Genomic DNA, 11,436 nt, shown 5'->3' with positions numbered 1-11,436 from the left:
ACTGGATGGGGACGGAGTGGCGGTTATCCCTGGGATATGGGTGTCACGGGGTGGGTGGAGGAGCGGCGGGCCGTTCCCCCAACATGGAGAGGGCCAGAGCTAAGCCTCTGGCTGTTGCTGGAGCCGCGGTTTGTTGCTTAGAAAGGAAGCCGCGATAAGCCTGGTTATAGGAGAGGGCCGTGAGACACGGGCGCCTCGTCACAGAGATATGCGGGTGCCAGTCCCCATTGTCGTGAGGGGCGCTGGCGTCACGCGTGTCTCCCCGAGAGCCAAGGGAAGGCCCGCAGCAGGGGCTGAGGGAGGAGCTGGTTAGAGCCACCTGCGGGTAAGAGAGACGGGACGGGAAGCCAACGCGGGTTGGCTGCGAACCTTTTTCCTCTGGGTTTAGGTAGGGTTGCCATACGTCAACAACTTCGCCAAAAAGAAAAGCTCAACAACTTTTGTGCCCGGATTTTCACTTTTTGAAATATGTCAACTCTAGGTGAACTGGAAATAGCAGGATCAAAAGCCTGTCAGGAAGGGTGCGGTCTCGGAAAGTATCTGCCTTCTATGCAGGAAGTCCAAGCTCTTGGCGTGAATGCCTGTCGCCTTGTTGCCTCATTTCCTTACCCACTCTTCTGATAGCCATTGATCTTGGCTGATCCACCACCCACAGGTCGTCTGGACCTCCAAAAGTCTGTCCTGGCCCATGGATGCTTAGAATTATCTCCCAGTGCACCTGCACGATTCTATCCTATGTCCTTCAAATGAAAATCCCTCCTCCAAACCCGCCTTTGCTTTACTCGGCACACCGATTCTCATGCCCTAATGTGCAATGAAGCACATGCAATTGAAACGTCTGCATATTGCTTCTCTTGTTTGCTTAAAACATTTTTATTCTCTTTAGCCAAAAAAGGCTCTTATAGTAAAGTACAAAAGATTGCTAACACTCCCTGCCCTCGGGTTTACAATCTGCCTCCTTTATTTGTTGTTTCCCTGTGTTGAATATTAGACTATGTTCCTCATGGAGGTAATCTGTCTTCTTGAACAATATTTGCCATGCTATGTAAATTGTGCTGGGAATGATAATGCTGGGAAAGATGATTAGATAGGTTTGTTGTACTTAAATATAAACAGCAGATGCAAGGCCCCTTAGAGAAGCAAGGGCCTGTTCTGTTGATCTCAGTGGAGCATACACACCTCAAAAGTGAGATCAACAGCACACCACATAGTTTAGGTGGTTGTAGGGTGGTCCAAAAGGATAAAAGATTTAAAATGATAAAATTATTTTGGAACAATTCAAGGTGCTGTAGATGTTCTGTTAAAATATTATGTACCATCCTAAGAAGGCCCAATAAAATCTACATTAATATTTTTTTAAGAGGAGTATATTCTGGTAGGTATATTTCAAATTTTGTTTTGGTTTATAAATGACTAGTCATGCTATATTTACATTTTAGGTGATATGTCCAACAAGAACTCAGCGGGGTCTGACACAGAAAGTGAACATAATTTTTATTCTGACTGTTGGGAAGAAAGTCTTATACATATCAACAAAGGTAAACTGAAGACCAAACAAAGGAGTACCTTTATTCTAAATTTTTAACTCTATTAATAGATAATTTCTATAGTAGTCAATTTATTGCTGGTATTATAATGATGGTTTCTGTTAACTGCTTTTGAAAACTATAACTTTGGTGTGTTTTGTAATGTTCAGAAATAATGTTTTTGAGTTGATAGGTTTTCTTTTTCCCCCCCCAGACTCACTTGATTCTGACAGTGAAAGTGATCTCTATCGTCATTCAAATAGTCAGTGCAGTTTGTTTGAAAAAGAAGGAAAAAGCAAATTGAAAAAAACTTTATTGGTCTCAGAAAAGAGTCTTAGAAAATACTGCAAAAACTGCCCCTTTCTACAACATTTAGAGAACACTACACAGTTTCAAGTGGAATTATCTCCAGACTCTATATTGCAATTAAACTTTAAGGACTTTCAGACAAATGGTCAGTCGTCAAAAGCTTATTCACCCAAAATATTTCCAGATCTTGACAGGTCTTATAGAGACCATTTGTGCTTAAATTGTAGAATCCCTTATGTGACTGTAACTAAGAATTCAGAAAAAGAACAAACCTTTTATACAATTAAGGAAGCTTATGCATTTGATAAGCTACATCAAAATCATCCATCAACTGATTATTATCCCACTTCAAAGCAGAACAAAGCTGTGCAAGTTTCCTTTCCTTGCAAAGAAACGGAAGCTGAGGAAAATGCTGTCTGTGAATTTTTCAAACAATCAGCAATACATTCTGAAGTAGAAGAGACACCAAACAGGAAAGCTATAATATTTCACAGTACTGAAAGTATTTTCAGTAAAAAGACAAATTCTAATGAACTGGTGAAAGACAATTCTGATTACTCTTCAGAAAAGCCTTATAAAACTCACAGTCCCCAGACACCTGAGCAAATCTATTTGCACCCCAGATCTGGAGAATTTGCTATTTCTTTGGTATTAGAAGCAGCATATAGAGATCCATCTGATTCATCACAAGGAGTTGGTAATACTTCAAATGTTAGGGTGGGAAAAGAAGATTCACAGAGGCATGCTTTAGCTTTTAAATTTAAAGGCCCGGAATATAGCCAGTTGTTTAAGAAGTTGCGTATTTCTATTGTTCCAAGTTCTGTACACTCAGATACAGAGAAGGAAAAACATAATACACCTTTTATAAAGCTGGTAGGGCTTTCACAAATTTTGGTTGATGAGTCCAGACCATCTCTTGCCTCCCATGCTGAATCATCTGAAGCTAGTCAGCCTCTGGCAACTCATCCAGAGCCATCTGAATCCCGAAGCTTCAGCAGTGATTCTGACCAAGTGCTATCTTCACTGGAACTTTGGTCTTCCAGTGGGTTCTTTCCATCACTGAAACATTCACACACAACTCAGTCTTCTCACTACTTTGTCCAATCATTGCCATGTTACAAGGTTACCCCTGTTCATAGGACTTCTGAAGTTCAGAAAGTTCAACTGAAGGCCTCCAAGCCTGTGAAATCTGTTGTGTTTACCAAAAGCACAAAAGTACAGAAGGACAGGAAATTGCGAGCCAAACCTCATACTTCCAAATTTCAGTGGTCCAAGGCTTTGTATACTGAACCAATAAACCAAAATCCTCAAGCAGCAGAAATAAACAAGCTGTATTTTGTACCCTTAACACAGACTACTAAATGTACCTGCAGCCCATTGCTCGATTTAACTGTTGATTTGCATTCTGAAGGAAAGTATTCTGAAACGCTCCGAAGTGTTCACAGAAAATATTTCAAAAGAACTGGAGGTGGCAAAGTAATTCCTAGATTTTCCTCCTGTTGCCTGCGAAATCCAAATCCTAGAAGCCATTTTGAGAATCTCCAATATATTTCTCCAGGAAGAAAGAAAAGCAATTCAAAGATGCGAAACATACTGAACTATTTAGGTTGGACTGGAGGACAGAAGCCATGTGAAAACTGTAAAGGGGGCATTTCTCCCACTCTGGATAGTTCAAATATAAAGAGGAATGAGATACGCACTCCACATCTCCCAACTGATGGAAATTCCATTGCCTCACTTCTTCCAGGTTCAAGGAATAGTCCAGTTCCACTTCCTACTGCACTGTCTCTTTCAAATGAGTGGAGGCATTCATCTGCTCCCTGTATGCAAACTGAAAGAGGCACTTGGAGCCCTGCACTATCCTATTCTGATGCTAAATGTAGCAATTCTCATTCTCCTTGTGCAAATATTAAAGTAGTGCAGCTACCCAAGGAAACGAATATGCTTAAAAATATAGGTATGGAAGAAATGGATTTTGGAGCTGTCCAGATGGCTGGTGGAGGCTTAGCCCCCAGGAAGCACTCAATCTGCCCTTGTGGAACTATGTCTCAATGCGGCTTGTTCCCCAATGGAGATATTTCAGAGTTGGTTAAGGAAAAAGCTAGAGGAAGCTCCAATATTAACCCGAGAGCCAATATGACTGAATTCAGCAGGGTGAATTCCCATGCAGGAACCTTCAACACACAGGAAGACTGCTGTGCTAGTTGTCATCATTTCTCTCCAATGTGTTATTTTCATGATCCACAAGAAGTGGCAAGAAATCATTTTACTAAAGTACAGTCCTTCTTTGAGAATGGATGTCCTAGGAATTTGAGAGAAAATGTTGTAGAGAGAAACAAGGCACAGAAAAGAGGTGAAAGAAAAAATGTCAGCTTCCATATAGGACCAAGTTATTCACAAGTGACAGGTACACACAATGCATCACTTTCTAATTATGGCTATCAGGCACCTGTTTATCACTCTGAATGCTCAGGCTGTTCATGCTGCCAGAATACTGTTAAAGAACATCTTGACTTAAAACATCAAGTGCTAAAGAACTGCTTAAACAGAGAAAGTGTTTTTCTAGTGGACCCTGGAAAAGGGACTAGAAACCAGTGCAAATGTTCCCAGGAAATCCCGCTTTTCTGTGTTGACCAAACTGATACGTATAAGGGAAACAGGTGTGATTTCCATGAGAACAGAATCTAACTTTACTCAGGTTTGTACTTGTTTATATATTTTTTGATATATGTGTGGCTATCAAGTTGGAAGGATATAGACGTACTGTACTTTTCTGATCTGCAATTATTTTTTCCCCAATGCCACTGAGAAAGTGGGTGCAAATGATGCTCAAAAAATTGCATGTTTATCTGTAGAAGAAAAGTTTTTTGTTTAGCAAACTAGATAGTGAGGAGAACATTTCCATCCCAGATTTCTCTCTGACCTTCTAGTTTTCTATGGACTGGGATTTTTTTTTTCCTTATGGAAAAACATTAAATCTTGTGAACCCCCACCTGTAGCCCTAACACAGGTGTACCACTTCAGTGAAAATTAGATCGAAGATTTTATGACTGTCTATAAGGAAGTTCATATGCATTTCTTGTTGAACTAATAACTCTGAAAATTGTGTTTTCTTATTTGAACTTTTCTACTTAACAATGAAGACCAGGACCCTAGTTTAACCTTATCAACTAAGTTCCAGCTCAGATTTTTAATTTTAGTTATGTGTTTCTCATATTTTACTGTTTGTATTTGTTTGGATAGCTTATGAGTTGTCTCAGAAGTTTCATACTGTGGGGGCAAGGCTTAATAAATTGTTTAAAAACAGTTGGGCAAATATTCAATGAAAGATAATTCTGGAACCATCAGGCAGCCATTGAGAATGTACACTATACATGGTATAAACTATTACTGTCCATAGTACAGATGGCATTCTAAAAATATATATAGTGCTAATAATGAAATTAAGAATTAACTTATTTTCTGCCAACCTATCCATTAAAAATACTAATTGGGATTAAAGCAAAAGTGTGGGAACAGGGCATGGGGAGACTTAAACCTATTCCAAACTCCTTTCAGCTTGGTGACATGACCTTGCAACCCAGCAGAACTTACACTTGCAACGTGGGTTGTGTTAAAAAAACCTTCATTTTAAAGGCTTGCTTTCCCTCAGGCCAGCTTAGCTGGCGGAAACCCAACTCTTCAATAGAGTTTGGAATACAGATAATTTAAAATGGCCTAATTTAAGATGGCATAAATTCTGCTAGCTTCCTACAGATTGCTCTGCCAAAGTTGCATTTAACATACAATTGGGAGTCAAAATTAAAAGTACACTGTAACTTTAAGCATACTTTCTGATATGAGCTGCTAATAAAAGAACCCAATGCATTCCTCTGTGTAAAGGTAAAGGACCCCTGACCGTTAGGTCCAGTTGCGGACAACTCTGAGGTTGCAGCGCTCATCTCACTCTATAGGCCGAGGGAGCCAGCGTTTGTTCGCAGACAGCTTCTGGCCAGCATGACTAAACCGCTTCTGGCGAACCAGAGCAGTGCACGGAAACGCCGTTTACCTTCCTGCCGAAGCGGTACCTATTTATCTACTTGCACTGCGTGCTTTCAAACTGCTAGGTTGGCAGGAGCTGGGACCGAACAACAGGAGCGGGGATTCGAACCGCCGATCTTCTGATCAGCAAGCCCTAGGCTCTGTGGTTTAGACCACAGCGCCACCCGTGTCCCTAGGCAGTGACAAATAGGACAGTTACCTGTCTGAAAGTAGTAGATATTTTTGTTCATCTCTCACTTGTGCTGTTTATTTTTATTAGGGATCTTCACATTTTAACCAAGGATGGAAAAGGCTCGATGGAATCCACAAACGCTGTTAAAAAAGAAGTTGGTACAGTTGTTTTCAATGACAAGTCAGTGGTTTAAAAAAAATGAAATGTTGACTTTTGTTGGTATGTGCTTTGTAGGGAATATCAATAAATGAAGACCCACAAAGGACAGTCACAATGGGTTGTAGCCAAATAGTGACACATGCAGCTCATGTTGATACTGCATCACAGTTTCCCCACCAAGCAAAGAAGGATAAACTGTTTGGTATACAAGGAGAATAAGAGTGCTTCTAAATTGTTGCTGTTTTGGATTGTGGTTCAGTCACATAATGGGAAATTCAGGTTGCACAACTAGAATTTATTTGGCACTCTAGCACACCAACCTTGCTTTCCCCCAGAATTGGACTTTTTGCCATAATGAAAGTGACGGAAAAATGCACTGGAAAGTGTGGATAATGCTTGAAACAACACGGTCTGTTATCTCCACACAGATCAGAATGAATGCTCAATAAATAATGTCTAACATCCCTGCAAACTTTGTGCAAACAAATGAGGATAAAAGCGCAATGAACAAGTTGCCTGGAAGGAACTTTAAGTTTCAATCCTATGCCCGCTTATGGAGGAGTAAGCCCCATTGAAATCAATAGGACTTGTTTCTACAAAGATATGTGTAACACTGCACCGTTAGCATCGTAATAATACATATTGTTTATAGTAAATTGCAGAAGTATATATGATATAAGTCTAATACAGCAAAAGCAATGAAGTGTTGTGTGATATCTTGAAGACTAGCAGATTTATGGCATACACATTAGGCAGGGATAGTCCCCCTGACCGTGGCTGGAACTGATGAGAGCTTGGAGTGCAACATTATATTTGGCTGCTCCTAGATTAGAGCCTACAAGATCATATTTTCTTTAGTCCTGTCCCAAATAGTTCTGTGGACTTACCGTAACTCTCCTTGAAAGCATGTTCTCCCTAAACAGGAGTATTGGATGAAAAGCTTTTTACCTCTGACCTGCCAGTGAACTGCTGTCAAGCAGCAGTTTGGCAGTCAGTGTTTCCTTCTGTTTTCTCCAGTGCTCCCTGCCATCTGCATGTAAGATTCATGTGACTATTTTCACTAGTTATGAATGCCCAGTTCATGAATCCTGAGTCTCATGATCAATTTTTGTATCATCAAGTAGATGTGCAAGTAGACTTTTCTGCATTACCTTGTAGCACCCACATGATGGCAGTATATGAAGGCAAGACCCCCATCTTTCAGGATTATTCTTCAGTATTTACAATATTATATGAAACTTTCTCTTTTTCTTGTTTCAGTCGCTAAACTTTATAATCTGCATACTGTTCCTGTAAGATAGCTTTACTCAATTAGCTTTGCAGGAGACCTGAGCTTAATAGAAGAGATTTTGTGGCATTACCAGTCTATGCAGATCAATGTAGCTAGTAAATTCACTTGGTCATGAATGATATAAACTGCAGCTGATGTGCATGCTTATGCATTAGCTTTTCCGGGTCTAGGATTCAGTATGGTTGAAATTCAATTTTTGTAACTAGCTGTGACTAATCAAATGATTCACATCACTTCACTATGATCCTATTTAGGTTTACAGTGTGATAAAAGTGGATGTTATGGACTGATGGTTTCAGCTGTTCTGTTGAATTTATACTCTTTTGCTGAGTTTCTGTTTAAATCACTAGTTACTTAAAGGAATGTGAAGCTATGGATGGAGAGATCAGTCCAGCTCTTATCTATGTCATTTTCACAGGTGATCATTCATTATTTGTCCATGTTCATCTATTTTTTTAAAAATACAAAAAAATTGTATTTAAATATCTATTTTCACATATTATACATTTCTAAATGTATTTTATCTTAAAATAGGCACTTTCATACAAATTTTGGTGTGCCTTTTGAGCTGAAATCTGTATTTCTACATTCAGAGAAGTGTGAAATATCATAGTGAATGTGCATTCCACATGCTCATAGTGTATGTCCTTTAGTTTGGATAAATATTATTAGAATTTACAGCACTCTTCTGTTGACATCATCATTCACATGGTCTCTTTGTTATGGTTGATTGGTCACATTGCCGCTGCCCCCCAAAAAAACTTGATGAAGGGTTGCTCTGTTGTTTTGCTTCAGCTACTCTAGAATCGTTCGTGATCTTATACATAACAGATTCTCACTAAACAACCCATACACCGTCCCAATCATTTGAAATCATCTGCTTTACCTCTGACTGCTAAAGTTTCACTCACATACTTTGAAGTTAGTTTTCTCACTCAGTCATAAAGGTAGAAACTTGTGAAGAAGGAGGAGGAGGAGGCGGAGGAAAGATTCTCAGGGTGCCATATTCACATCATGTCCTTGCCAGATTCTACACTTGTATAGAATCATAGAATTAAAATAGCACTATACTTAGATTTAGGATTACAAATTATTATCAGAACTGAATAGGGTCAAAAAGCCATCTAATTACAACCACACAAAGCCCATTAAGGCAGGACCATTTATCCTCCAGATCTCTGCCAGCGACTACTTTGTTTACACTATCCAGACTACACATGGTAAAAGAGAACAGGCACGCCAGAAAAAACACTTGCAGAACACTCTACAGGGTGAAGGTGAAAAGTAAATTAGATCCCTTCTCAGATTTCTTCTGATTTTTAAGTTTTCAGGGTGGTTTCATAATATGAACCACCTAAGTTTCTAAAAATTTAAACACTAATATTAAAATTCTCTTATTTTTTTATGCCACAGTCAAATATATTTACCCTGGGCAGCTATTTCAGTGAACTTTACTGTGTGCTTAGGACAGCAGCATTAATCATCCTGTTGATAATTCAATATAGCAGAAGGACACACTAAATCTGCTCTTCTGGACAGGGGCAGAGGTGGTTTGGATACTGGAGGGACAGAAGTGATATCTTTGTCATAGGAAGACTACAAGCAGGTAAAGTTTGAATTTACAGTGCCAGGCCTCCCTTTGTAGGGATGGAGGAACAATTTGAATGGTCAGCTGCCAGAGACTTGTGGAATCTGATGGATTTCTGAATGTGCTAGGGGATTTTTCAGTAGCCAAAGCTGATAAACCTGTGGAAGCCTTTACCTCGTTTTAGTATAATGCAGCAAGGAGACCTATAGACAAAATCGCTCCAGATTACACAGGTTTTGAAGATAGATCTATTTACACAGGCATTCTCATCTTTTAGTTTCTCTTTTAGTGGCTGTGCTGTTCTAATGAGATGGTTTTCTGGATATTTTAATCATGGATATTTATCTTTTAATGTTTTAGTGGGATTTTAGAGGGGGTTTAGTGAGATTATTTTATATATCATGGTATAATTATTGTGTATTTTTATTGTATTTTTAAAGAATGTTGTGCAATTGGTGTTTGTTTTATAAACTGCTTAGAATCTGTCTGGTCATAGAGTGGTATATAAATTAATGAAAATGAAGAAGAAGAACATACTATGGGCTGTATACAACCATAGAGTTTATCCTTAGATTGCCTATCCTGCTGCTTGTTGGATTGCTCAGCCTGGACAACTTTTAATATTGTTACCCAGAAAACAGCAATCATGCTTCTGTCATGCTGACAGCTAAAGTACATGCTGCTGCCACTTTAAAAGAGCACAGATCTGTAGATGACTGCATTCTTTCTCAGGTCTTTAGCTATATTTTAGCCTTTAATAGTCCTGGTAAGAGGCAGGATGAAAGGTCAATAAGTGATAAGCAGTCTGAGTGTTGCCTATTGACTCTGTGCTCTAAAATGGAATTGTAGGTATGGTTTTGTCTCCAGTTGGTATGGAGACTGGATTGATGTTATAATATCTATATTTGCTTATGAAGGAAGCCTTCAATAATTGAGCTAACTACTTTACTTAATGTGTCTGAAGTTGATAACAAAAGTTACCAGCAGATGTAGCAGTGGATGTTACCATCCTGGAAGGGAACAGAATAGAGTTTATACAAAAGATCAGAACAAAAGTCTGCCTCTGGTGAATTTGTCTTGGGCAAAACTGAATTTGTGTGATTAGATTGAAATGCAGAGCAAAACATATCTATAGTTGATTTCTCCCCTATTCCTTTTCCAGTCATGGTCAGGGCTTGTTAATAACATAGTTACTGGTATTTGACAATTGCTAAAACTGTCCTCTTAATTGTAGCAGGATTGCCTACTGTGGTATAGTAATCACTAAGATACCTTGCGTGTAATTTTGTAGCCCAGAGAAGAGACAGTAAATTGGCAACAAAATGAAATATAATTACTCTCATTTCATTCATGTCAGTGAGTGAGACTGGAATATAAATTTGTGCTGGAGCACTGATCCTCCACAGCATTACCAGCATTTAAAGTATATCTTCTGAAACTACATGCCACAAATCACTTTGGTAGTGCCACCCATGGAAATGCCAGCTCCTTTTATGAAATGGATCCAGACAGCTATTTTTTACACCTAGCTTTTCAAAAGATACATTTTCAAAAAGATACATTTTCACCTTTTCAAAAGATACATTTTTTGTAATTTTTATTTGTCATTCTACTGAAAAAGATATCCTGATCAGAAAATAGTTGCCTATATATTTTATTAACACAGGAAAGGTATTCATGTCAGAAGATTGTGGTGTTTTTGCACCTTTTAAATTTTTTTTTAAAAAAATCAGATATAAAGCATTTACCTTGTTATAATCTGTTTGCTAAGATATCAAATCAATATATGTAAGATGGCTCATTAATCTTTATGATAACAAAATTAAGTAGAAAGTGTCCAATGATAATACTTTTAGTAATCAAGATTATTATCTGCTATGTTTGTGTATTCTGTGCTAAGTTTTATGTATATTTTGAATAATAATAATAATAATAATAATAATAATAATAATAGCTGTCCTGGATAAGGTCTGCTGGAAGAGGGAAAAGATAACCGAGGAAGGCAAAATTGCATAAGGTGGGATGGAAAGAGAAAGAGTCAACAAAATTGTCGCTCACCAAACAAACTCTGAAAAAGACTGAATTGAAAATGGAGACAATAGATGTACTGCTCCCTGTCTATCTGTTTGCTTTGTAACACAAAAAACCTTAATAAAAACTAATTAAAACAAAAAGCAGAATTGGCACCATTGTAAAAATACTCTGTCATCTGTTTTCTGAGACCACACACTTTTAGCAAGGTTTATACATTTTATTTGCCAAATACTTGTGGTGATAGATAGATCTTTTAAAAAGTTGCCTCATGTCTCAGATGGTTAGTGCCTCTTGTGTCTCTGTTCAGTACATACAG

At 38.5% G+C, this 11,436-nt stretch overlaps 1 protein-coding gene across 3 annotated transcripts; it reads left to right on the top strand.

Moving 5' to 3' along the window:
* Positions 1-219: 219 nt before the first annotated feature.
* LOC310708996 (uncharacterized protein) lies at positions 220-9,605 on the top strand. 3 transcript variants are annotated; one of them, XM_083508002.1, is made up of 4 exons: positions 220-325; positions 1,440-1,538; positions 1,741-4,533; positions 6,136-9,605. In XM_083508002.1, the coding sequence occupies exons 2-3, from the start codon at positions 1,445-1,447 to the stop codon at positions 4,521-4,523; spliced, it is 2,877 nt and encodes a 958-aa protein (XP_083364128.1). In that variant the 5' UTR covers positions 220-325; positions 1,440-1,444; the 3' UTR covers positions 4,524-4,533; positions 6,136-9,605. The 3 variants fall into 3 exon arrangements, with proteins under 3 accessions (XP_083364128.1, XP_083364127.1, XP_083364129.1); XM_083508001.1 differs by having other exon boundaries at positions 249-388; XM_083508003.1 differs by lacking the exon at positions 220-325 and adding an exon at positions 401-521.
* The last annotated feature ends 1,831 nt before the right edge of the window (positions 9,606-11,436 follow it).

This window comes from Podarcis liolepis (genome assembly GCF_965112155.1).
Source record: "Podarcis liolepis genome assembly, chromosome: 6".
NCBI classification, from domain to species: Eukaryota; Metazoa; Chordata; class Lepidosauria; order Squamata; family Lacertidae; genus Podarcis; species Podarcis liolepis.
This window is presented reverse-complemented; position numbering and strand designations above follow the sequence as displayed.

Coding starts and splice junctions, on each gene's coding strand:
- LOC310708996 (XM_083508002.1), top strand. CDS start 1,445: ATGTCCAACAAGAACTCAGCGGGGTCTGACACAGAAAGTGAACATAAT. Junction 1,539..1,740: donor TCTTATACATATCAACAAAG/GTAAACTGAAGA, acceptor TTCCCCCCCCAG/ACTCACTTGATTCTGACAGT.